Source organism: Coturnix japonica, unplaced genomic scaffold (assembly GCF_054131305.1).
Source record: "Coturnix japonica strain WE unplaced genomic scaffold, WE-NBRP24 Scf043, whole genome shotgun sequence".
Taxonomy (NCBI): Eukaryota; Metazoa; Chordata; class Aves; order Galliformes; family Phasianidae; genus Coturnix; species Coturnix japonica.
Genome location: NW_028188946.1, coordinates 3,873,681 through 3,901,441, shown reverse-complemented (window position 1 = coordinate 3,901,441; position 27,761 = coordinate 3,873,681). Strand labels below are relative to the sequence as shown.

The 27,761-nt window shown below is 59.8% G+C and overlaps 1 protein-coding gene across 1 annotated transcript in view; it reads right to left on the bottom strand.

The window, feature by feature from the left end:
* Nucleotides 1–25,647, bottom strand: part of SMARCA4 (SWI/SNF related BAF chromatin remodeling complex subunit ATPase 4) — a 44,661-nt gene extending 19,014 nt beyond the window's left edge. The window contains 20 exon segments of the mRNA XM_085531496.1: nt 3,672–3,914; nt 5,703–5,813; nt 6,137–6,203; nt 7,612–7,637; nt 7,639–7,779; nt 9,264–9,411; nt 11,140–11,200; nt 11,203–11,257; nt 13,185–13,242; nt 14,508–14,638; nt 15,900–15,950; nt 16,849–17,016; nt 17,107–17,280; nt 18,628–18,801; nt 19,511–19,637; nt 20,518–20,776; nt 20,954–21,052; nt 22,002–22,394; nt 24,096–24,228; nt 25,375–25,647. Of these exon segments, the coding sequence (XP_085387622.1) occupies nt 3,672–3,914; nt 5,703–5,813; nt 6,137–6,203; nt 7,612–7,637; nt 7,639–7,779; nt 9,264–9,411; nt 11,140–11,200; nt 11,203–11,257; nt 13,185–13,242; nt 14,508–14,638; nt 15,900–15,950; nt 16,849–17,016; nt 17,107–17,280; nt 18,628–18,801; nt 19,511–19,637; nt 20,518–20,776; nt 20,954–21,052; nt 22,002–22,394; nt 24,096–24,228; nt 25,375–25,596 (2,841 nt within the window). The 5' untranslated portion in view covers nt 25,597–25,647.
* Between the last annotated feature and the right edge of the window lie 2,114 nt (nt 25,648–27,761).

Genomic DNA, 27,761 nt, shown 5'->3' with positions numbered 1-27,761 from the left:
GACATAAAACCCAATGGATGGCCATAAAACCCAAAGGATGGACATAAAACCCAATGGATGGCCAACAAAACCCAATGGATGGACATAAAACCCAATGGATGGACATAAAACCCAATGGATGGACATAAAACCCAATGGATGGACATAAAACCCAATGGATGGACACAAAACCCAATGGATGGCCATAAAACCCAATGGATGGACATAAAACCCAATGGATGGACATAAAACCCAATGGATGGACATAAAACCCAATGGATGGCCAACAAAACCCAATGGATGGACATAAAACCCAATGGATGGCCAACGAAACCCAATGGATGGACATAGAACCCAATGGATGGACATAAAACCCAATGGATGGACATAAAACCCAATGGATGGACATAAAACCCAATGGATGGACATAAAACCCAATGGATGGACATAAAACCCAATGGATGGACATAAAACCCAAAGGATGGACATAAAACCCAATGGATGGACATAAAACCCAATGGATGGACATAAAACCCAATGGATGGACATAAAACCCAATGGATGGCCAACAAACCCAATGGATGGACATAAAACCCAATGGATGGACATAAAACCCAATGGATGGACATAAAACTCAATGGATGGACATAAAACCCAAAGGATGGACATAAAACCCAATGGATGGACATAAAACCCAATGGATGGACATAAAACCCAATGGATGGACATAAAACCCAATGGATGGACATAAAACCCAATGGATGGCCAACAAACCCAATGGACGCCCACCAAACCCCAATAGATGGCCAACAAAACCCAATAGATGACTAAAAAACCCAATGGACACCCACCAAACCCAATGAACGCCCACCAAACCCAATGGACGCCCACCAAACCCCAATGAACACCCACCAAACCCAACGGCCGCCCCCCATCCCATCTCGCTGCCCCCATCCCATCTCGCCGCCCCCCATCCCATCTCGCCACCCCCCATCCCATCTCGCCGCCCCCCATCCCATCTCGCCGCCCCCATCCCATCTCGCCGCCCCCCATCCCATCTCACCGCCCCCCATCCCATCTCGCTGCCCCCATCCCATCTCTCTGCCCCCCATCCCATCTCGCTGCCCCCATCCCATCTCGCTGCCCCCATCCCATCTCACCGCCCCCCATCCCATCTCGCTGCCCCCATCCCATCTCTCTGCCCCCCATCCCATCTCGCTGCCCCCATCCCATCTCTCTGCCCCCATCCCATCTCTCTGCCCCCATCCCATCTCGCCGCCCCCCATCCCATCTCGCTGCCCCCCATCCCATCTCTCTGCCCCCATCCCATCTCTCTGCCCCCATCCCATCTCTCTGCCCCCCATCCCATCTCTCTGCCCCCATCCCATCTCGCTGCCCCCATCCCATCTCTCTGCCCCCATCCCATCTCGCTGCCCCCATCCCATCTCTCTGCCCCCCATCCCATCTCGCTGCCCCCATCCCATCTCTCTGCCCCCCATCCCATCTCTCTGCCCCCCATCCCATCTCGCTACCCCCCATCCCATCTCTCTGCCCCCATCCCATCTCTCTGTCCCCCATCCCATCTCACTGCCCCCATCCCATCTCGCCGCCCCCCATCCCATCTCGCCGCCCCCCATCCCATCTCTCTGCCCCCATCCCATCTCTCTGCCCCCATCCCATCTCTCCGCCCCCCATCCCATCTCGCCGCCCCCCATCCCATCTCGCTGCCCCCATCCCATCTCTCTGCCCCCATCCCATCTCTCTGCCCCCATCCCATCTCGCTTCCCCCATCCCATCTCTCTGCCCCCCATCCCAACTCGCTGCCCCCATCCCATCTCTCTGCCCCCATCCCATCTCTCTGCCCCCCATCCCATCTCTCTGCCCCCATCCCATCTCGCCGCCCCCCATCCCATCTCTCTGCCCCCATCCCATCTCGCTGCCCCCATCCCATCTCTCTGCCCCCCATCCCATCTCTCTGCCCCCCATCCCATCTCTCTGCCCCCATCCCATCTCTCTGCCCCCATCCCATCTCTCTGCCCCCCATCCCATCTCTCTGCCCCCCATCCCATCTCGCTGCCCCCCATCCCATCTCGCCGCCCCCCATCCCATCTCTCTGCCCCCCATCCCATCTCTCTGCCCCCCATCCCATCTCGCTGCCCCCCATCCCATCTCGCCGCCCCCCATCCCATCTCGCTACCCCCCATCCCATCTCGCTGCCCCCATCCCATCTCGCTGCCCCCATCTCATCTCGCTGCCCCCATCCCATCTCTCTGCCCCCATCCCATCTTGCTGCCCCCATCCCATCTCTCTGCCCCCATCCCATCTCGCTGCCCCCATCCCATCTCGCTGCCCCCCATCCCATCTCGCTGCCCCCATCCCATCTCGCTGCCCCCCATCCCATCTCTCTGCCCCCATCCCATCTCACTGCCCCCATCCCATCTCTCTGCCCCCCATCCCATCTCTCTGCCCCCATCCCATCTCGCCGCCCCCCATCCCATCTCGCCGCCCCCCATCCCATCTCGCCGCCCCCCATCCCATCTCGCCGCCCCCCATCCCATTCTCTGCCCCCCATCCCATCTCGCTGCCCCCATCCCATCTCGCTGCCCCCATCCCATCTCTCAGCCCCCATCCCATCTCACTGCCCCCCATCCCATCTTCCGCCCCCCATCCCATCTCGCTGCCCCCATCCCATATTGCCGCCCCCATCCCATCTCTCTGCCCCCCATCCCATCTCTCTGCCCCCCATCCCATCTCTCTGCCCCCATCCCATCTCTCTGCCCCCCATCCCATCTCACTGCCCCCATCCCATCTTCCGCCCCCCATCCCATCTCGCTGCCCCCATCCCATATTGCCGCCCCCATCCCATCTCTCTGCCCCCCATCCCATCTCTCTGCCCCCCATCCCATCTCTCTGCCCCCATCCCATCTCTCTGCCCCCCATCCCATCTCTCTGCCCCCCATCCCATCTCACTGCCCCCATCCCATCTCACTGCCCCCATCCCATCTCTCTGCCCCCCATCCCATCTCTCTGCCCCCCATCCCATCTCTCTGCCCCCATCCCATCTCCCGCCCCCCATCCCATCTCGCCGCCCCCCATCCCATCTCTCTGCCCCCATCCCATCTCTCTGCCCCCCATCCCATCTCTCTGCCCCCCATCCCATCTCTCTGCCCCCCATCCCATCTCTCTGCCCCCCATCCCATCTCCCCGCCCCCCATCCCATCTCTCTGCCCCCCATCCCATCTCTCTGCCCCCCATCCCATCTCCCCGCCCCCATCCCATCTCTCTGCCCCCCATCCCATCTCTCTGCCCCCCATCCCATCTCTCTGCCCCCCATCCCATCTCTCTGCCCCCCATCCCATCTCTCTGCCCCCCATCCCATCTCCCCGCCCCCATCCCATCTCTCTGCCCCCCATCCCATCTCTCTGCCCCCCATCCCATCTCGCTGCCCCCCATCCCATTTTGCCGCCCCCATCCCATCTCTCTGCCCCCATCCCATCTCTCTGCCCCCATCCCATCTCGCTGCCCCCATCCCATCTCTCTGCCCCCCATCCCATCTCTCTGCCCCCATCCCATCTCACTGCCCCCATCCCATCTCACTGCCCCCATCCCATCTCTCTGCCCCCATCCCATCTCTCTGCCCCCCATCCCATCTCTCTGCCCCCCATCCCATCTCGCTGCCCCCCTGGCGTCACCTTCTCTCCCGTCATGGCGAAGGGGGCGTTGAACCACTGCTCGAAGGTGCTGCAGCTCTTGAAGATGGTGGGCAGCAGGAAGTTGAGCAGGGCCCAGAGCTCGGGCAGCTTGTTCTGCAGCGGGGTGCCCGTGAGCAGCAGGCGGCGCGGCGCCACGTAGTGCGTGTTCAGCACCTGCGTCAGCTTGCAGTGGTGGTTCTTCATGCGGTGACCCTCGTCCACGATCATGTACTTCCAGCGGATCTATGGGGGGAATGTGGGGCTCAGGGGGGTTCTATGGGGATGTGGGGAGACTATAGACAATGGGGGGGCTTCATGTGCGACCTACAGCCAATGAGGGGGCTTCATGTGCGGCGTACAGCCAATGGGGGGGCTTCATGTGCAACCTACAGCCAATGGGGGGACTTCATGTGGAACCTACAGCCAATGGGGGGGCTTCATGTGCGACCTACAGCCAATGAGGGGGCTTCATGTGCAACCTACAGCCAATGGGGGGGCTTCATGTGCGACCTACAGCCAATGGGGGGACTTCATGTGCGACCTACAGCCAATGGGGGGGCTTCATGCGTGACCTACAGCCAATGGGAGGACTTCATCTACAATCTACAACCAATGGGGGGACTTCATGTGCAACCTACAGCCAATGAGGGGACTCTATGTGGAAGCTACAGCCAATGGGATGACTTCAGGTGAAATCTACACCCAATGGAGAACTCCATGTGCACGCTACAGCCAATGGGGGGACTTCATGTGCGACCTACAGCCAATGGGAGGACTTCATGTGCGACCTACAGCCAATGGGGGGGCTTCATGTGCAACCTACAGCCAATGGGGGGACTTAATGTGCAACCTACAGCCAATGAGGGGGCTTCATGTGCGACCTACAGCCAATGGGGGGACTCAGTGGGCTGGGTTTGGGGTGGAAGGGTCCTTGCAGATCACAGAACCATGGGACAGTTGGGTTGGGAAGGTCCTGGCAGGTTACAGAACCACACAATGGGTTGGAAGGGACCTTTAACACCACAGAACCATGGGATAGTTGGCTTGGGAGGGTCCTGGCAGGTTACAGAACCCTGGATTGGATTGGGAGGGCCCTATAGGACCACAGAACCATGGGATGGTTGAGTTGGGAAGGTCCTGGCAGGTTATAGAACCCTGGAATTGATTGGGAGGGCCCTTTAGGACCACAGAACCACGAGATGGTTGGGTTGGGAAGGTCCTGGCAGGTTACAGGGCCACGCAATGAGTTGGAAGGGCCCTTTAGGACCACAAAACCACGAGATGGTTGGGTTGGGAAGGTCCTGGCAGGTCACAGAACCACACAATGGGTTGGAAAGGCCCTTTAGGACCACAGAACCATGGGATGGTTGAGCTGGGAAGGTCCTGGCAGGTCACAGAACCACACAATGGGTTGGAAGGGCCCTTTAGGACCACAGAACCACGAGATGGTTGGGTTGGGAAGGTCCTGGCAGGTTATAGAACCCTGGTATGGATTGGGAGGGCCCTTTAGGACCACAGAACCATGGGACAGTTGAGGTGAGAAGGTCCTGGCAGGTTACAGAACCACGCAATGGGTTGGAAGGGCCCTTTAACACCACAGAACCATGGGATGGTTGAGCTGGGAAGGTCCTGGCAGGTTATAGAACCACACAATGGGTTGGAAAGGCCCTTTAGGACCACAGAACCATGGGACAGTTGATTTGAGAAGGTCCTGGAAGGTTACAGGGCCACGCAATGGGTTGGAAGGGCCCTTTAGGACCACAGAACCACGAGATGGTTGGGTTGGGAAGGTCCTGGCAGGTTATAGAACCCTGGTATGGACTGGGAGGGCCCTTTGGGACCACAGAACAGTTGGGTTGGGTTGAGAAGGTCCTTGAAGATCACAGGATCACAGCACGGTTGGGTTGGAAGGACCCCAAAAGCCCCCCCAGCCACCCAGCATTGCACGTAGAACCAGGAGACCCCCAGGGGGGTCATGACGTCCACACTTAATTCTACATCGGGACTAATTAACGGCAGTTAATGACAGACCTTGGCGAGGATGTGCTTGTCCTTGATGATGTACTCGTAGGTGGTGAGCAGCACGTTGAACTTCCCGCTGCGCAGCTGAGGCACGAAGGCGCGTCGAGCTGCAGGGGAGCCCTGAGGACACAGGGGGGATATGGGGGGGATATGGCACATTATGGGGGGGGATATGGCACATTATGGGGGGGTCATCGTCATCAATGGGGGTTAATTGGGGCAGGGACAGAGATGGATCTATTAACGGATGGGGAAGGAATGCGGAGCCCATCTCAACCCGCGGCCCTATGGGGAATATTGGGGGGGAGCAGCACAGGGACCCTCATGGTGCTGCCAGGACCTGGCTGGGGCTGGGAGGGGGGCAATTGTAGCTCCCCCTGGTTGTAGGGGATGTTTGGGGTCCCCCGGTGCCCACCCCACAACCGTGGCTGCCCCACACCCACCTTGTAGGACACCTTCACAACAGATGGGGCCCATTTATCGAACTCGTAGGCCCAGTTGGAAAGGGTCCTGGAAGGGAAAAGGAGAACAGGACCCAGCGTGAGGAGCAGCCTGGAGAGAGGGGGGGGTTGGAGGGGATGGGGGGGGATGGAGGGGATGGGGGGATGGAAGGGATGGGGATATGGGGGTTGAAGGGGGTGGAAGGGGTGGGGATATGGGGATGGAAGGGATGGAAATGGGGGGGGATGGAGCTGGAAATGGGATGGGAGGGCTGCAAGGGATGGGGATGGAGGGAATGGAGCTGGGGGGGGTGGAGAAGATGGGGATGGGGGGATGGAAATGGAGGGGATGGAAGGTATTGGGATGGAGGGGATGGAGCTGGGGATGGAGGGGATGGAAATAGGGGGGATGGAGGGAATGGAGCTGGGGCTGATGAAGGGGATGGAAGGGATGGGGATGGGAGGGATGAAGCTTGGGGGGATGAAGGGGATGGAGATGAGGGGGAAGGAGTGGATGGGGATGGGGGATGGAAGGGATGGGGATGGAGGGGATCGGGGGATGGGGATGGGGGGGGAATGGAAGGGATGGAAATAGGATGGAGGGGATGGAAATGGGGGTGATGGAGGGGATGGGGATGGAGGGGAATGGAAGGGGATGGAGCTGGGGGGATGGGGGAGGATGGAAATGGGGGGTGGAGGGGATGGAGATGGGGGGTATGGAGATGGAGGGAATGGAGGGGATGAAGGAGATGGAGATGGGGGGTACGGAAGGGGTGGAAATAGGGGGGAAGGAGGGGGTGGGGATGGAAGGAATGGAGGGGATGGAGTGGATGGGGATGGGGGGATGGAGAGGACGGAGCTGGGGGATGGAAGGGATGGGGATGGAAAGGATGGAGGGGCCAGAGGGGATGGAGCTGGGGGGGATGGAGGGATGGAGGGGATGATGGAAGAGATGGGGGGGTGGAAGGGATGGAAATGGGGGGGGGATGGAAATGGGGGGGATGGAGTGGGAGGGATGGAAAATGAAGAGATGAAAGGGATGGGATGGAGGGGACGGAGCTGGGGATGGAAGGGATGAGGATGGAGGAGATGGAGGAGATTGGGATGGGAGGGATGGAAGGGATGGGGGTTATGGGGGGTATGGGGGGTATGGGGGGTTATGGGGGTTATGGGGGGTATGGGGGTTATGGGGGTATGGGGGCTATGGGATTATGGGGGGTATGGGGGGTATGGGGGGCTATGGGGATTGTGGGGGGTATGGGAATTATGGGGGGTATGGGGGTTATGGGGGTTATGGGGGCTATGGGGGCTATGGGGGGTATGGGGAATATGGGGTACAGTTATATAATTGGGGGTTATGGGGGGTATGGGTGTTATGGGGGTTATGGGGGGTATGGGGGTTATGGGGGATATAAGGGCTATGGGGGTTATGGGGGCTATGGGGGGGTCTGTATCCGAGGGTCCGGGCCTTTACTCACGAGAGGGGCACGATGATGAGGAACGGGGCCGTTGATGCGCTTGTGCTCCATGAGGTACGTGATGAGCGCGATGGTCTGGATGGTTTTGCCCAGCCCCATCTCGTCCGCCAGGATCCCGTTCAGGTTGTTGTTGTACAGCGACACCAGCCACTCCAGGCCCTTGATCTGCAATGGGGGGGGGAAAAGGGCAATGTTACAACCCACCCTGCCCCATAGAGCCCCCAGCACCCCACGTATGGGTGCCCACCCCCATCCCAACCCCATAGAGCCCCCAGCACCCCACGTATGGGTGCCCACCCCCATCCCAACCCCATAGAGCCCCCGACACCCCATGTATGGGTGCCCACCCCCATCCCAACCCCATAGAGCCCCCAGCACCCCACGTATGGGTGCCCACCCCCATCCCAACCCCATAGAGCCCCCAACACCCCACGTATGGCTGCCCACCCCCATCCCAACCCCACTGCCCCCTCAACACCCCACCCATCCCACCACCCACATATAGGAAACCACCCCCCGACCCCACAGCCCCCAACACCCCACATATGGGTGGCCCCCCCTACCCCCAACCCCACAGCCCCCTCCAGCACCCCACATATAGGTTCCCCCCCCCCCCCCAACACCCCACATATAGGTACCCCCACCACCACCCACATATAGACACCCACTCCCCCCATCCCCCCCCCAACCCCACATGAGTGCCCCCCCCGACCCCCCCTCAACACCCCCCATATAGGTGTCCCCCCCCCCATCCCAACCCCACAGCCCCCAACACCCCACATATAAGCACCCACCCCCCTGACCCCACAGCCCCCAATACTCCTCATATAGGTGCCCCCCCCCAACACCCCCTATATAAGTGCCCCCCCAACACCCCCCATATAGGTGCCCCCCCCTCAACACCCCACATATGGGTGCCCACCCCCCTGACCTCACAGCCCCCAAACACCCCAGATATGGGTGCCCCCCCCCACACCCCCCATATAGGTGCCCCCCCCAACACCCCACATCTGGGCTCCCCCCCCCAACACCCCCCATATAAGTGCCCCCCCCCAACACCCCCCATATAAGTGCCCCCCCCATATAAGTGCCCTCCCCAACACCCCCCATATAGGTGCCCCCCCAACACCCCCCATATAAGTGCCCCCCCCCATATAAGTGCCCCCCCCCACACCCCCCATATAGGTGCCCCCCCCAACACCCCACATATGGGTGCCCACCCCAACACCCCCCATATAGGTGCCCCCCCCCATATAGGTGCCCCCCCCCATATAGGTGCCCCCCCCATATAGGTGCCCCCCCCCATATAGGTGCCCCCCCCCAACACCCCCCACATAGGTTCCCCCCCAACACCCCCCATATAGGAGCCCCCCCCAACACCCCACATCTGGGTTCCCCCACCCCAACACCCCCCATATAGGTGCCCCCCCCATATAGGTGCCCCCCCCCATATATGTGCCCCCCCCCCCATATAGGTGCCCCCCCAACACCCCCCATATAGGAGCCCCCCCCAACACCCCACATCTGGGTTCCCCCCCCCAACACCCCACATCTGGGTTCCCCCCCCCCAACACCCCCCATATAGGTGCCCCCCCCCATATAGGTGCCCCCCCCCACACCCCCCCATCTCGGTGCCCCCCCCCCCCACCCTGGTACTGTTTGAGGACCCCGTTGACCATGAGCGTGGACTGTTTGTCCACCCTCTCGGTGACGGCGTGTGCCACGGCGTAGTACGACTGCAGCCCCCGCGCCAGCGCCTGCGACACCCCGTACTCGTCATCCACGTCCTGCTTGGCGTTCCTGGGGGGGGGGATTGATAATGGGGGGGGGTCAGAGACGGGGGGACCCCCGGGTGGGGAAGGGGGGGGGTTATTGGGGGGGGGGTCAGAGTGGGGAGGGACCCCCGGGTGGGTGGTTTGGGGGGGGGATTTAGATGGATATTGGGGGGGGGGTCAGAGCAGGGAGGGACCACTGGGTGGGTGGTTTGGGGTGGGGGGGTCAGAGAGGGGAAGGACCCCCAGGAACGGGGGGGTGGTTTATGCGGGGGGGATTAGATGGAATTGGGGGGGGGGGGGGGGGGGGGGCGTCAGAGTGGGGAGGGACCCTCGGGGAGGGGAAGGGGGGTGGTTTATGGGGGAGGGGGGTTAGATGGATATTGGGGGGGGGGGTCAGAGCAGGGAGGGACCCCCGGGTGGGTGGTTTGGGGGGGGGAGGGGGGTTAGATGGATATTGGGGGGGGGGTGAGAGTGGGGAGGGACCCCCAGGTGGGGGGGGGGGGGGGATTATGGGGGGGGGGGGGGTTAGATGGATATTGGGGGGGGGGGGTTGAGAGTGGGGAGGGACCCCGGGTTGGGAAGGGGGGGTGGTTTATAGGGGGTGGGGGGGTAGATGGATATTGGGGTGGGGGTCAGGGCAGGGAGGGACCCCCGGGTGGGGAAGGGGGGGGGTTAGATGGATATTGTGGGGGGGGTCAGAGCGGGGTGGGACCCCCGGGTGGGGAAGGGAGGGGGGGGGGGGGCTTAGATGGATATTGGGGGGGGGTCAGAGAGGGGATGGACCCACAGGTGGGGAAGGGGGGGGTTTATGGGGGGGGGTTAGATGGATATTGGGGGGGGGGGTCAGAGCAGGGAGGGATTCCCTGGTGGGGAAGGGGGGGGTGGTTTATAGGGGGTGGGGGGGTAGATGGATATTGGGTGGGGGTCAGAGTAAGGGAGGGACCCCCAGGTGGTGGTTTCGGGGGGGGGGGGGGGTTATAGCAGGGAGGGACCCCCAGGTGGGGAAGGGGAGGGTGGTTTTGGGGGGGGGTTAGATGGATATTGGGGGGGGGTCGGGGGGGGGTCAGAGCGAGGAGGGACCCCCGGGTGGGGAAGGGGGGGTGGTTTATGAGGGGAGGTTAGATGGATATTGGGGGGGGTCAGAGTGGGGAGGGACCCCCAGGTGGGTGGTTTGGGGGGGGGGGTTAGATGGATATTGGGGGGGGGGTCAGAGCAGGGAGGGAACCCTGGGTGGGGAAGGGGGGGTTTATGGGGGGGGGGGTGGGTTAATGGTGGGGGGTAGGAGAGGGAAAATGGTTGTAGGGTGGTGGGGGGGTTAGATGGATATTGGGGCGGGGGTCAGAGTGGGGAGGGACCCCCGGGTGGGGAAGGGGGGGTGGTTTATGGGGGTCGATTGAGTTGGGTTGGGAGGGTCCTGGCAGGTCACAGACCATAAGGTGGGTTGGGCAGGTCCTGGCAGGTCACAGGACCATAAGCTGGGTTGGGCAGGTCCTGGCAGGTCACAGGACCATAAGTTGAGTTGGGCAGGTCCTGGCAGGTCACAGGACCATAAGGTGGGTTGGGCAGGTCCTGGCAGGTCACAGGACCATAGGCTGGGTTGGGCAGGTCCTGGCAGGTCACAGGACCATAAGGTGGGTTGGGCAGGTCCTGGCAGGTCACAGGACCATAAGGTGGGTTGGGAAGGTCCTGGCAGGTCACAGGACCATAGGCTGTGTTGGGCAGGTCCTGGCAGGTCCCCAGCTGTGCCGCTCACTCAATGATGTGTCGCGCGTCCACCTCGGACACGTCGTCGCTGTCGGGATCCGGGATTTTCTCTTCTCCTCCACGGGCAGCGCGGGCTGAGCCGGCTGTGGCTGCTCCTCATCCTCCTCCTGGGGAACAACAGCAGGATAATGAGGGGGGGGGTCATGAGGGGGGGGGTAATGAGGGGGGGGCTAATGAGGGGGGGGGTAATGAGGAGGGGGCTAATGAGGGGGGGGGTAATGAGGGGGGGGTAATGAGGGGGGGGGCTAACGAGGGGGGGAGGTAATGAAGGGGGGGGCTAACGAGGGGGGGGGCTAATGAGGGATGGGGCTAATGAGGGGGGGGGTAATGAGGGGGGGATAATGGGGGGGGCTAATGAGGGGGGGGCTAATGAGGGGGGGCTAATGAGGGAGGGGCTAACAAGGGGGGGCTAACGAGGGGGGGGCTAATGATGGGGGGGGCTAATGAGGGATGGGGCTAATGAGGGGGGGCTAATGAGGAGGGGGCTAATGAGGGGGGGGGGCTAATGAGGGGGGGGGCTAATAAGGAGGGGGCTAATGAGGGGGGGGCTAATGAGGGGGGGGCTAATGAGGAGGGGGCTAATGAGGAGGGGGCTAATGAGGGGGGGGGCTAACGAGGGAGGGGGCTAATGATGGGGGGGACTAACGAGGGGGGAGCTAATGAGGGGGGGGCTAACGAGGGGGGGCTAATGAGGGGGGGGCTAACGAGGAGGGGGACTAATGATGGAGGGGGCTAACAAGGAATGGGGCTAATGAGGGAGGGGGCTAACGAGGGAGGGGGCTAACGAGGGAGGAGGCTAATGATGGGGGGACTAACGAGGGGGGGCTAATGAGGGAGGGGGCTAACGAGGGAGGGGGCTAATGAGGGAGGGGCTAATGAGGGAGGGGCTAATGAGGGAGGGGGCTAACGAGGGGGGGGCTAATGAGGAGGGGGCTAACGAGGAGGGGGCTAACGAGGGAGGGCTAATGAGGAGGGGGCTAATGAGGGAGGGGGATAACGAGGGAGGGGGCTAATGAGGGGGGGGGCTAACGAGGAGGGGGCTAACGAGAGAAGGGGCTAATGAGGGGGGGCTAACGAGAGAGGGGGCTAACGAGGGAAGGGGCTAATGAGGGGGGGGGCTAACGAGGGAGGGGGCTAACGAGGGAGGAGGCTAACGAGGGGGGGGGCTAACGAGGGAGGGGGCTAACGAGGGAGGAGGCTAACGAGGGAGGGGGCTAATGAGGGGAGGGGCTAACGAGGGAGGGGGCTAACGAGGGAGGGGGCTAACGAGGGGGGGGGCTAACGAGGGAGGGGCTAACGAGGGAGGGGGCTAATGAGGGGAGGGGCTAACGAGGGAGGGGGCTAATGAGGGGGGGGCTAATGAGGGGGGGGCTAACGAGGGGGGGGCTAACGAGGGAGGGGGCTAATGAGGGAGGGGGCTAATGAGGGAGGGGCTAATGAGGAGGGGACTAACGAGGGGGGACTAATGAGGAGGGGGACTAATGAGGGGGGACTAAAGAGGGAGGGGGCTAACGAAGGGGGGCTAACGAGGGAGGGGCTAATGAGGGGGGGGCTAATGAGGGAGGGGCTAACGAGGGGGAGGCTAACGAGGGGGGGGGCTAATGAGGACCTTCCCCCTCTCATCCCCACAATGAGCCCACCCAGCCATTAATGAGGCTGGGGGTTAACAAGCTGAGCTGCCCACCTACCCCACCTCCTCCCCATAATGAGCCCACCCAGCTATTAACGAGGATGGGGGTTAATGAGCTCAGCCCACCCAGGCACTAATGAGGCTGGGGGCTAACGAGCTGAGCTGAGCTGCCCACCTCCACCCCATAATGAGCCCACCCAGCCACTAATGAGGCTGGGGGTTAATGAGCTCAGCCCACCCAGCCATTAACAAGGATGGGGGCTAATGAGCTGAGCAGCCCCCCTCCTCCCCATAATGAGCCCACCCAGCCACTAACGAGCCTGGGGGTTAATGAGCTCAGCCCACCCAGGCACTAATGAGGCTGGGGGCTAATGAGCTGCCCGCAGCCTGGTTCCCCTCCCCACCTCCTCCTCCTCCTCGGAACCGCTTTCTTCACTGTCAGACCTGGGAGCCACTTCATACCTAATTAACAACACACAACCGCTAATTAATTACCAATTGCTAATTACCCACCTGCTCCTTGCACCCAAGTGGCCCCACATACGCCCATCTCTGTGGCCATCCCTTCCCCACCCCCAACCCAGGGGGGTCCAGGGTCACTCCCCTCCAGCCCCATAGAGACCACCCCCCTGCCCCACTGGGTCCTCCCACGCCCCACAGAGACCACCCCCGCCCCATAGGGACCTCCCCTACCCAACTAGGGCCACCCCTGCCCCATAGGAACCTTCCTCAGACCCACTGGATCCTCCCCATGTTCCACCAGGACCTTTTCCTACCCCACAGGGACCTCCCCTAACCCACAAAGACCTCCTCTCACCCCACAGGGACCACCTCTGCCCCACAGGGACCTCCCCTGCCCCATGATGACCTCCCCTGCCCTATGGGGACCACTCCTACCCCACTAGGGCCACCCCTGCCCCATAAGGACCTCCCTCAGCCCCACTGGAACCTCCCTATGTTCCACCAGGACCTTTTCCTAGCCTTTGGGGACCTCCCCTGCCCCATAGGGACCACCCCTACCCCACAAGGACCTCCCCTACCTCACAAAGACCTCCTCTCACCCCACAAGGATTACCCTGCCCCATAAGGACCACCCTGCCCCATAATGACCACCCCTACCCCATAAGGACCACCCATACCCCACAAGGACCACCCTGCCCCATAAGGACCACCCCTACCCCACAAGGACCACCCTGCCCCATAAGGACCACCCATACCCCACTAGGGCCACCCATACCCCACTAGGGCCACCCATACCCCACAAGGACCACCCATACCCCACTAGGGCCACCCATACCCCACAAGGACCACCCATACCCCATAAGGACCACCCATACCCCACTAGGGCCACCCATACCCCACTAGGACCACCCATACCCCACAAGGACCACCCAGCCCCATAAGGACCACCCCTACCCCACAAGGACCACCCTGCCCCATAATGACCACCCCTACCCCATAAGGACCACCCATACCCCACTAGGGCCACCCATACCCCACTAGGGCCACCCATACCCCACAAGGACCACCCCTACCCCATAAGGACCACCCATACCCCACTAGGGCCACCCATACCCCATAAGGACCACCCCTACCCCACTAGGGCCACCCATACCCCACAGTGACCTCCCCCAGCCCCACAGTGACCCCCCCCTGTGCTCCACCAGCCCTTCTCCCTGCCCCACAGTGACCCCCTCCCTCTCGCCCCACAGCTGCCCCCCACGTACCCCGGGTTCATCTCCAGCCAGGCCTCCAGCTGCCCGGCCTTGGGTGCGTCGGTGCCGGTGAGGATCTTGCCGCTCTCCACGTGGATGACTTTAACGGGGAGGTCGCTCATCTGGCTCGTCTCATCCAGCGGCTGTGGGGAAGGAGGGGGGATGAGGGGCAGCACTGAGCCCACATTGACCCACATTGACCCACAGCACCCCATAGAACCACACAGCACCCCATAGCACCACACAGCACCCCATAGCACCATATAGCACCCCATAGCACCCCATAGCACCACACAGCACCCCATAGCACCCCATAGCACCACATAGCACCCCATAGCACCCCATAGCACCACATAGCACCCCATAGAACCACACAGCACCCCATAGCACCACATAGCACCCCATAGCACCCCATAGCACCACATAGCACCCCATAGCACCCCATAGCACCACATAGCACCCCATAGCACCCCATAGCACCACATAGCACCACATAGCACCCCATAGCACCCCATAGCACCACATAGCACCCCACAGCACCCCATAGAACCACATAGCACCACACAGCACCCCATAGCACCACATAGCACCCCATAGCACCACATAGCACCACACAGCACCACACAGCACCCCATAGCACCCCATAGCACCACACAGCACCCCATAGCACCACATAGCACCCCATAGCACCCCATAGCACCACACAGCACCACACAGCACCCCATAGCACCCCATAGCACCCCATAGCACCCCATAGAACCACATAGCACCCCATAGCACCACACTGCCCCACAGCAACCCTCCAGCTGAGCAGATGGGCGCCATCATGGCGGCACCTCAACATCTGGAGACCCTATAGGTGCCATCATGGCATCACCTCAACATCTGGAGACCCTATGGGTGCCATCATGGCGTCACCTCAACATCTGGTGGCCCTATAGGTGCCATCATGGTGTCACCTCAACATCTGGAGACCCTATAGGTGCCATCATGGCGGCACCTCAACATCTGGAGACCCTATAGGTGCCATCATGGTGTCACCTCAACATCTGGAGACCCTATAGGTGCCATCATGGCGGCACCTCAACACCTGGAGACCCTACAGGTGCCATCATGGCGTCACCTCAACATCTGGAGACCCTACAGGTGCCATCATGGTGTCACCTCAACATCTGGAGACCCTATAGGCGCCATCATGGCGGCACCTCAACATCTGGAGTCCCTATAGGTGCCATCATGGCATCACCTCAACATCTAGTGACCCTATAGGTGCCATCATGGCATCACCTCAACATCTGGTGACCCTACAGGTGCCATCATGGCATCCCCTCATGGAAGCACCACCCGGAGCCCCACAGCCCCACAGCTCAGCTCCCAGCCCTGTGGGTCGCGCTGCGGCCTCACCTCTCCATCGGGGCCAATGGCTGGAGTCTGACCCTCAGCATTCTCTGCCTTCTGTAGGAGGAGGAGGAAGATGGTTGTTAGCAACCCAATGGATGGCCACCAAACCCCAATGGATGGCCATCAAACCCCAATGGATGGCCATCAAACCCCAATGGATGGCCATCAAACCCCAATGGATGGCCATCAAACCCCAATGGATGGCCATCAAACCCCAATGGATGGCCACCAAACCCAATGGATGGCCACCAAACCCCAATGGATGGCCACCAAACCCAATGGATGGCCACCAAACCCCAATGGATGGCCACCAAACCCCAATGGATCCCCACTCCCAACACATGGCCAATCAAACCCCAATAGATGCCACCAAACCCCAATGGATGGACATCAAACCCCAATGGATGGCCACCAAACCCCAATGGATGGCCACCAAACCCCAAAGGACGGCCATCAAACCCCAACAGTTGGCCATCAAACCCCAATGGATGGCCATCAAACCCCAATGGATGGCCATCAAACCCCAATGGATGGCCACCAAACCCCAATGGATGGCCACCAAACCCAATGGATGGCCACCAAACCCCAATAGATGGTCATCAAACCCCAATGGATGGCCATCAAACCCCAATGGATGGCCACCAAACCCCAAAGGATGGCCACCAAACCCAATGGATGGCCACCAAACCCCAATAGATGCCACCAGACCCAACAGATGGCCACCAAATCCCAACAGTTGGCCACCAAACCCCAATGGATGGCCACCAAACCCCAATGGATGGCCACCAAACCCCAATAGATGCCACCAAACCCCAACAGTTGGCCACCAGACCCCAGTGGACTCCCACTCCCAACAGACAGCCCCCAAACCCCAACGTATGGCCCCGCTCCTGCCCCCAGCCCCCTCCCCACCCCCCCACCCTTTGGGGCAGCCCCCCACCGCACTCATCACCTTCTTCTTCTTCTTCTTCTTCTTCTCCTTGGCCACCTGGGCCGCCTTGTGCTGCCTCACCAGCTCGGTCAGGTTGGCCACGTACTCGTCGGTCTGCTGCAGCAGGTAGGCCAACCTCTTGTCCTTCTTCTGGTCAATGAGCTTACGATAACCCTCCTCATCCTCAGCCTGGAGGACCCAAACCGTCACACCCACGTGAAGCTCAAAGACAACCCCAAAACCCCACGGATCGCCCCCAAAAACGCTCCCCCCCCCCACCATCAGGCGGCGCATCCGCTCCTTCTCGATGCGCTCGTTCTCCTTCTTCTGCTCGCGCTCCGTGTTGGCGTGGTACGTGGCCACGGCTTTGGTCAGCTTCTGGATCTTGCCGGTGACGGAGCGGTGATATTCCTTGAAGTCCTTGGCGTGCTGCAGGATGCTGTTGAGGTATTCCTGGGGGGGGGAGACGGAGAGAGGGGTCAGGAGACACACAGAGCAAGTCCTGGCCTTCAAGGACCTGTCCAACCCAACCATTCAGCTCCTGTGACCTTCAAGGACCCGTCCAACCCAACCCAACCCAACCCAACCATTCAGCTCCTGTGATCTTCAAGGACCCGTCAAACCCAACCATTCAGCTCCTGTGGCCTTCAAGGACCTGTCCAACCCAACCCAACCCAACCATTCAGCTCCTGTGACCTTCAAGGACCCATCCAACCCAACCATTCAGCTCCTGTGATCTTCAAGGACACGTCCAACCCAACCATTCAGCTCCTGTGGCCTTCAAGGACCCTTCCAACCCAACTATTCAGCTCCTGTGACCTTCAAGGACCCGTCCAACCCAACCATTCAGCTCATGTGGCCTTCAAGGACCCGTCCAACCCAACCATTCAGCTCCTGTGACCTTCAAGGACCCGTCCAACCCAACCATTCAGCTCCTGTGACCCTCAAGGACCCGTCCAACCCAACCATTCAGCTCCTGTGACCTTCAAGGACCCGTCCAACCCAACCATTCAGCTCCTGTGACCCTCAAGGACCCGTCCAACCCAACCATTCAGCTCCTGTGACCCTCAAGGACCCGTCCAACCCAACCATTCAGCTCATGTGACCTTCAAGGACCCGTCCAACCCAACCATTCAGCTCCTGTGACCTTCAAGGACCCGTCCAACCCAACCATTCAGCTCCTGTGACCTTCAAGGACCCGTCCAACCCAACCATTCAGCTCCTGTGACCTTCAAGGACCCGTCCAACCCAACCATTCAGCTCCTGTGACCTTCAAGGACCCTTCTAACCCAACCCAACCCAACCCTTCCATGGCTCTACAACCTCCAAGGTCCCTTCCAACCCAACCCTTCCATGGCTCTACAACCTCCAAGACCCCTCCCAACCCAACCCAACCCCTTCCAACCCAACCCAACCCAACCTTTCCATGGCTCTACAACCTCCAAGGCCCCTTCCATCCCAACCCAACCCAACCCAACCCAACCCAACTCAACCCTTCCATGGCTCTACAACCTCCAAGACCCCTTCCAACCCAACCCAACCCTTCCATGACTCTACGACATCCAAGGCCCCTTCCAACCCAACCCAACCCAACCCAACCCTTCCATGGCTCTACAACCTCCAAGACCCCTTCCAACCCAACCCAACCCTTCCACGACTCTACAACCTCCAAGGCCCCTTCCAACCCAACCCCTTCCAACCCAACCCAACCCAACCCTTCCACGGCTCTACGACATCCAAGGCCCCTTCCAACCCAACCCAACCCACCCCAGCCCCCACTGATCACCCCCTGTCCCTCACCTGGTGCTTCTGCCTGCGTTTCCTCTCCTGTTCGATCTTCTGCTGCTTCTCCAGCTTCTCGGTGATTCGCGCCTCCCGCAGCGACTGCCTCTTGCTGCGCTTGTAGGCCTTGGCGTTCAGCGCCGTCTCCAGCGCCGTGTCGCGCCGCATGCACACCACCACCTCCTGCCGCAGCTGCGGGGGGCGGCATGAGATTAATGGGGTGGCCCCACGTTAATGGGGTGTCCCAATGTTAACGGGGTATCACAACGTTAATGGAGCATCCCAACGTTAATGGGGTGTCCCAACGTTAATGGGGTGTCCCAATGTTAATGGGGTGTCCCAAAGTTAATGGGGTATCCCAACGTTAATGGGGCATCCCAACGTTAATGGGGTGTCCCAACGTTAATGGGGTGTCTCGAGGTTAATGGGGCATCCCAATGTTAGTGGGGCGTCCCAATGTTAATGGGGTGTCCCAACGTTAATGGGGTGTCCCAACGTTAATGGGGTGTCTCGAGGTTAATGGGGCATCCCAATGTTAGTGGGGCATCCCAACGTTAGTGGGGCGTCCCAACGTTAATGGGGTGTCCCAACGTTAATGGGATATCCCAACGTTAATGGGGTGTCCCAACGTTAATGGGATATCCCAACGTTAATGGGCTGTCCTAACGTTAATGGGGTGTCCCAACGTTAATGGGGTGTCCCAACGTTAATGGGGTGTCCCAACGTTAATGGTGGGTCCCAACGTTAATGGGAGATCCCATCATTATCTGGGGGATCCTGACGTTAACGTGGCATCCCAATGTTAATGGGGCATCCCATATTAATGGGGTGCCCCTGTTAATGGGGCGTCCCAATGTTAATGGGGGACCCCTCAGGACGTTGGGGGTCCCGCAGCCCCCACCTGTCTCTGGAAGTTGAGCAGGCGCAGCGCCTTCAGCTCGATGGTGGCTTTGGTTCTCAGGTCTCCAGCCAAAGAGCCGGGCAGGTTCTCCAGCTCCTGGATGCGGTGGGCGATGCGCGCCTGCAGCCTGAGCCAATGGGATGGGATGGGGCTCAGGGTGGGCTCAGAGCCCCAACCCATCCTATAACCCACGGTTCTGTGCTGAGATCCCTTCCAACACAACCCTTCCATGGTTCTGTGGCCTTCAAGGACCCTTCCGACCCAACCATTCCATGGGCCTACAGCCTTTAAGGACCCTTCCAACCCAAATCAGCCATACCAGGGTTCTTTGGCCTTTAAGGACCTTTCCAACCCAACCATTCCAAGATTCTATAAGCCTTTGAGGCCTCTTTGAACCCAACCCAACCACTCTATGGCTCTATGGCCTTCAAGGACCCTTCCAACCCAACCCTTCCATGGTTCTGTGACCTTCAAGGACCTTTCCAACACAGCCATTCCAAGATTCTATAGCCTTTGAGGCCTCTTTGAACCCAACCCAACCATTCTATGGCTCTGTGACCTTCCAGGACCCTTCCAACCCAACCATCCTATGCCTCTGTGGCCTTCAAGGACCTTTCCAACCCAACCATTCCAAGATTCTATAAGCCTTTGAGGCCCCTTTGAACCCAACCCAACCACTCTATGGCTCTATGACCTTCCAGGACCTTTCCAACCCAACCATCCTATGGCTTTATAGCCTTCCAGGACCCCTCCAACCCAACCCAACCCCTCCAAGTCCCCACAGCTCAACAGCCGCTCAGAGCCCAGACCCCCAGCACCCCCTCCCTACCCCAGGGGGAGCCCCCTGACCCACTGACAGCCCAGCACGGCACCGACCCCCATAGAAGGGGAAGGTCGGGATTTGGGGTGACGCCCCCCAAAGCTCTATGGGAACCCCATAATCTGAGATAAAGGTGAGTAGGGAAGACCCCCCTTGTCCCCCCCATAGCCCCCCCTTGTCCCCCCACCTGTACTCCCTCTCCTGTAGGATCTCCACGGGGTCGAGGCCTCGTGGTTTCTGGATGGGGGTGATGCGGTTCTGCTTCTGGTGCAGCTGCACCATTGGGGCGGGTTGGGCCGGCTGCCCCGGGGACTGCGTCTGGGGGGGCATAACGGGGGAGGCGGCGGGGGGCACGGCCGGGGGGGCCGGGGAGGGACGGCCGGTGGGTTGAGGGGGGATCAGCTTCTGTGGGGCGCTGGTGGGGGCTGCGGCATTCGCCATTGGTCCTATAGGGAAAGAGATGGGTTAGATCAGAACCGAACCACCCCCAGCCCCCCAGATTGGGACCTTGGGACCCCCCCTGGCTTGGGACCCAAAGGGCGGCCCTTCGTTAAGCGCTGGCCCTTAATGAGCTCCTTAATGAGCCGGTGGTTGTGCTGGGGGTGAAGGAGCTCTGCTCTCACCTTCTGGCCAGGGCTTGGGGGGGCCGCCGGGGGGCTGCCCTGGCATTCCTGGGGGAACTCCTGAGGGTCCGGGAGGGGGCATGTTTGGGCCCCCTATACCTGTAAGGGGGGGGGGGGTAAAAAGGGAAGGGTTAATACTTGGGGGGCTGAAAACCACCCCCAGCAACTGTGGGGGGCACAGACCCCACCCATAGCACAGATAGCCCCCATCACCCCCCCATAGCCTCCATCCCACCCCCATAGCCCCCATCATCCCCCATATCCCCCATCCCCCCCCATAGCCCCCATCCAATCCCCATAGCCCCCATTCCCCCCCATATCCCCTATCCCCCCCCCCATAGCCCCTATACCCACCCCATAACTCCCATCACCCCCCCCATAGCCCCCATATCCCCCATAACCCCCATCCCCCACCCCATAGCCCCTATCTCCCCCCCCATAGCCCCTATACCCACCCCATAGCCCCCATCACCCCATACCCCATATCACCCATCACCCCCCATCCCATATCCCCCATCCCCCACCCCATAACCCCCATCACCCCACATCCCCCACCCCATATCCTCCATCCCCCCCATAGCCCCCAATTCCCCCACCCCATAGCCCCCATCACCCCCATCCCCCCCCATAGCCCCCATCTCCCCCACCCTTCCTCTATAGCCCCCATCACCCCCCCCATATCCCCCATCCCACTCCCATATCCCCCATCACCCCCCACCCCATAGCCCCTATCTCCCACCCCATAGCCCCCATACCCCCCCCCATACCCCCCCTATCCCCCCCCATATCTCACCATGAGGTCTGTTGTAGTTGGGAGGTGTGGGTCCCGCTCCAGGCCCTTGCACGGCTCCCCTATCTCCCCCCCCATAGCCCCTATCTCCCACCCCATACCCCCCATCCCCCCCTATCCCCCCCCCATCTCACCATGAGGTCTGTTGTAGTTGGGAGGTGTGGGTCCCGCTCCAGGCCCTTGCACGGCTCCCCTATCTCCCCCCCCATAGCCCCTATCTCCCACCCCATACCCCCCCTATCCCCCCCCATATCTCACCATGAGGTCTGTTGTAGTTGGGAGGTGTGGGTCCCGCTCCAGGCCCTTGCACGGCTCCTTGCACGGCTCCAGACCCGGACACGGAGGGTGGAGGTAGAGTCGCCATTTGCTGCTGCATCCCGGCCATGGGCCGCTTCCCCTGCACCGCCATCTGCAGGTGGTCGGGCAGCGGCTGCCCGCGGGCCAACATCTTGTAGGCCATGATCTGAGCCCGCAGCTGGTGCAGCTGGTTCTGGTTGAACGGAGTCGGGCCGCGGTTCTGTTGACCCAAAGCCTGAGGGTCGGCCCCGTCCATGGGGCTGGGACCCGATGGGAGCTGGGGGCCTGAGGTGGGACCGTTGGATGGGACCGGGCTGGACGCGTGTTCGGAACCGCCCAGAGGAGACGGGTAACCTGCAAGGACACAGGGGATCCGTCACCATTGGTTTGTGAGCTGCAAGGACCTGCCCAATGCATTGTATTGACTTGTGAGCTGCAAGGACCTGCCCAATGCATCACATCAGTCTTTAACCTTCAAGGACCTGCCCAATGCATTGTATTGATTTGTGAGCTGCAAGGACCTGCCCAAAGCATTATATTGATTTGTGATCTTCAAGGACCTTCTCATTGCATCACATCATTCTGGGACCTTCAAGGACCTGCCCAATGCATTGTATTGTTCTGGGACCTTCAAGGACCTGCCCAATGCATCGTATTGATTTGTGAGCTGCAAGGACCTTCCCATTGCATCACATCATTCCGGGACCTTCAAGGACCTGCCCAATGCATCGTATTGACTTGCGAGCTTCAAGGACCTGCCCAATGCATTGTATTGATTTGTGAGCTGCAAGGACCTGCCCAATGCATCGTATTGATTTGTGAGCTGCAAGGACCTGCCCAACACATTGTATTGATTTGTGAGCTGCAAGGACCTGCCCAATGCATCATATTGACTTGTGAGCTTCAAGGACCTTCCCATTACATCACATCATTCTGGGACCTCCAAGAACCTGCCCAATGTATTGTATTGACTTGTGAGCTTCAAGGACCTGCCCAATGTATTGTATTGACTTGTGAGCTGCAAGGACCTGCCCAATGCATCGTATTGACTTGTGAGCTTCAAGGACCTGCCCAATGCATTGCATTGATTTGTGAGCTTCAAGGACCTGCCCAATGCATCATATTGATTTGTGAGCTGCAAGGACCTGCCCAATGCATTGTATTGACTTGTGAGCTTCAAGGACCTGCCCAATTCATCTTATCGTTCTGTGAGCTTCAAGGACCTGCCCAATGCATCGTATTGTTCTGTGAGCTTCAAGGACCTGCCCAATTCATCTTATAGTCCTGTGAGCTTCAAGGACCTGCCCAATTCATTGTATTGTTCTGGGACCTTCAAGGACCTGCCCAATACAACACATCATCCTGGGACCTTCAAGGACCTTCCCAATGCATTGTATTGTTCTGTGACCTTCAAGGACCTGCCCAATGCATTGTATTGATTTGTGAGCTGCAAGGACCTGCCCAATGCATCGTATTGATTTGTGAGCTGCAAGGACCTGCCCAATGTATTGTATTGTTCTGGGACCTTCAAGGACCTGCCCAATGTATTGTATTGATTTGTGAGCTGCAAGGACCTGCCCAATGTATTGTATTGTTCTGTGAGCTTCAAGGACCTGCCCAATGCATCGTATTGACTTGTGAGCTGCAAGGACCTGCCCAATGCATCGTATTGTTCTGTGAGCTTCAAGGACCTTCCCAATGCATCACATTGTTCTGTGACCTTCAAGGACCTGCCCAATGCATCACAGCATTCTATGTACTTCAAGGACCTTTCCAACCCAACCCATTCAGTGACTCCATGCCCTTCCAGGACCTTTCCAACCCAACCCATTCTATGACTCCGTGCCCTTCCAGGACCTTTCCAACCCATTCTATGACTCTGTTCCCTTCCAGGACCTTTCCAACCCACTCTATAACTCCATGCCCTTCCAGGACCTTTCCAACCCATTCTATGACTCTGTTCCCTTCCAGGACCTTTCCAACCCATTCTATGACTCCGTGCCCTTCCAGGACCTTTCCAACCCAATCCCTCCCCATAGCCACTCATGCACTGACCTTGTGAGTGCTGGTCCATGGGGCTCGGTGGAGGCCCCATCCCTGCGTGTGCCGTGGGTCGCATCCCCATCCCTTTCATCTGCCCGTACCGGGGGTCCTCGCCCATCCCCTTCTCATGCATGGAGTCCATGGGCTGCGGGGGGAGACCAGCACTCGGTTCTGAGCTCGGTTCGGTTCTGAGCTCAGTTCGGTTCTGAGCTCGGTTCGGTTCTGAGCTCGGTTCAGTTCTGAGCTCGGTTCGGTTCTGAGCTCGGTTCGGTTCCGAGCTCGGTTCGGTTCTGAGCTCAGTTCCATTCTGAGCGCGGTTCGGTTCTGAGCTCGGTTCGGTTCTGAGCTCGGTTCCATTCTGAGCTCAGTTCGGTTCTGAGCTCAGTTCCGTTCTGAGCTCGGTTCGGTTCTGAGCTCGGTTCGGTTCCGAGCTCTGTTCGGTTCTGAGCTCGGTTCCATTCTGAGCTCAGTTCGGTTCTGAGCTCAGTTTGGTTCTGAGCTCAGTTCGGTTCTGAGCTCGGTTCGATTCCGAGCTCAGTTCGGTTCTGAGCTTGGTTCGGTTCTGAGCTCGGTTCGGTTCCAAGCTCGGTTCGGTTCTGAGCTCGGTTCGGTTCCAAGCTCGGTTCGGTTCTGAGCTCGGTTCCGTTCTGAGCTCGGTTCGGTTCCGAGCTCGGTTCGGTTCCGAGCTCGGTTCCGTTCTGAGCTCGGTTCGGTTCAGAGCTCGGTTCGGTTCCGAGCTCAGTTTGATTCCGAGCTCGGTTCCGTTCTAAGCTCGGTTCGGTTCCGAGCTCAGTTCGGTTCCGAGCTCAGTTCGGTTCCGAGCTCGGTTCAGTTCTGAGCTCGGTTCGGTTCTAAGCTCGGTTCGGTTCTGAGCTTCGTTCGGTTCTGACCTCGGTTCGGTTCTGAGCTCAGTTCGGTTCCGAGCTTGGTTCAGTTCCGAGCTCGGTTCGGTTCTGAGCTCAGTTTGGTTCTGAGCTCGGTTCTATGCTGCCCCACAGGACTTCGGTCCCTCATCACCCCCCCATAGAGCCCATGGAACCTCCAGAACCCAATAAATACATTGACCACCTTCCAATGGGGAACCCATCTTTGGGGTCTTCACCCCCATCACCCAATATATACATTGACCACCTTCCAATGGGGAACCCATCTTTGGGGTCTTCACCCCCATCACCCAATATATACATTGACCACCTTCCAATGGGGAACCCATCTATGGGGTCTTCACCTCCATCACCCAGGGCCCATTTTGGCCCTACCCCTATAGGGAACCCACCTTTGGGGTCCTCACCTTGTGCATCTGGTGCATGTTGTCCTGAGTGTAGGCGCCGGGTCCCTGTGGGGGCAGCGGGTGTCCGGCGTTGGGGGGCCCGGGGCTGGGTCCCATCATGCTGTGAGCGGAGCCGGGCGAGGGGCCGGGGCTGGGACCCAACATGGCGCCCGGTGAAGGGCCCGGGCCTGGAGAAGGGCCTGGTCGGGGGGTTCCGCCCAGCGGGGGGTCCGGGGTCGACATGGTCAGCGTGGGGATGGACGGGGTCCTGGGGGGGTGGAAAGGGAGAATCTCAACGTGGTGGGGGCTGATAACAGCCTGAGGTGGCAACCAGCAGGACAAGATGGCCACCAAGGGTCCAAGATGGCCATCAGGAGGCCAAGATGGCCACCAGGTGTCCAAGATGGCCACTAGGTGTCCAAGATGGCCACCAAGAACCCAAGATGGCCACAAAGAACCCAAGATGGCCATCAGGTGTCCAAGATGGCCACCAAGAACTCAAGATGGCCACCATTAACCCAACACAGCCACCAAGAACCCAAAATGGCCACCAGGTGTCCAAGATGGCCACCAAGAACCCAAGATGGCCACCAAGAGGGCCACCAAGAACCCAAGATGGCTGCCAAGAGCCCAAGATGGCCACCAGGAGTCCAAGATGGCCATTAAGAGTTCAGGATAGCAACCAAGAACCCAAGATGGCCACCAAGAACCCAACACAGCCACCAAGAACCCAACACAGCCACCAAGAACCCAAGATGGCCACCAAGAACCCAAGATGGCGACCAAGAACCCAACACAGCCACCAAGAACCCAAGATGGCCACCAGGTGTCCAAGATGGCCACCAAGAGGCCAAGATGGCCACCAAGAACCCAAGATGACCACCAGGAGTCAAAGATGGCCACCAGGAGGGCCAACAGGAGTCCAAGATGGCAACCAAGAACCCAAGATGGCCGCCAGGAGGCCAAGATGGTCACCAAGAGGGCCACCAAGAGCCCAAGACGGCCACCAAGAGGCCAAGATGGCCACCAAGAACCCAAGATGGCCACCAAGAACCCAAGATGGCCACCAAGAACCCAAGATGGCGTCCAAGAACCCAAGATGGCCACCAAGAGCCCAAGATGGCCACCAAGAGCCCAAGATGGCCACCAGGTGTCCAAGATGGCCACCAAGAACCCAAGATGGCCACCAAGAACCCAAGATGGCCACCAAGAACCCAAGATGGCCACCAGGTGTCCAAGATGGCAACCAAAACCCAAGAGGGCCACCAAGAACCCAAGAGGGCCACCAAGAAACCAAGAGGGCCACAAAGAACCCAAGATGGCCACCAAGAACCCAAGATGGCCACCATGAACCCAACACAGCCACCAAGAACCCAAGGTGGCCACCAAGAGGCCAAGATGGCCACCAAGAACCCAAGATGGCCACCAGGTGTCCAAGATGGCCACCAAGAACCCAAGATGGCCACCATGAACCCAACACAGCCACCAAGAACCCAAGATGGCCACCATGAACCCAACACAGCCACCAAGAACCCAAGATGGCCACCAGGTGTCCAAGATGGCCACCAAGAGGCCAAGATGGCCACCAAGAACCCAAGATGACCACCAGGAGTCAAAGATGGCCACCAGGAGGGCCAACAGGAGTCCAAGATGGCAACCAAGAACCCAAGATGGCCGCCAGGAGGCCAAGATGGCACCAAGAGGGCCACCAAGAGCCCAAGACGGCCACCAAGAGCCCAAGATGGCCACCAAGAACCCAAGATGTCCACCAAGAGCCCAAGATGGCCACCAAGAGCCCAAGATGGCCACCATGAACCCAACACAGCCACCAAGAGCCCAAGATGGCCACCAGGAGTCCAAGATGGCCACCAAGAACCCAAGATGGCCACCAGGAGTCAAAGATGGCCACCAGGAGATCCAACAGGAGTCCAAGATGGCAACCAAGAACCCAAGATGGCGACCAAGAGCCCAACACAGCCACCAAGAACCCAAGATGGCCACCAGGAGAGGCAATAGGAGTCCAAGATGGCGACCAAGAACGCAAGATGGCCGCCACGAGGGCCACCAAGAACCCAAGATGGCCGCCACGAGGGCCAATAGGAGACCAAGATGGCCGCCAAGAACCCAAGATGGCGACCAAGAACCCAACACAGCCACCAAGAACCCAAGATGGCCACCCACCCCACTTTACCCCAAATCTGCCCCATTTTGCCCCAAATCTGCCCCATTTTACCCCCAAACCACCTTATTTCCCCCCCAAAATCCAGTTTTCAGCCCTAAATCTGCCCATTTCCCCCCCAAAAACCCAGTTTTCGCCCCCAAATCTGCCCCATTCCAGCCCCAAATCTGCCCCATTTTGGCCCCAAATCTGCCCCATTTTGGCCCCAAATCTGCCCCATTTTGGCCCC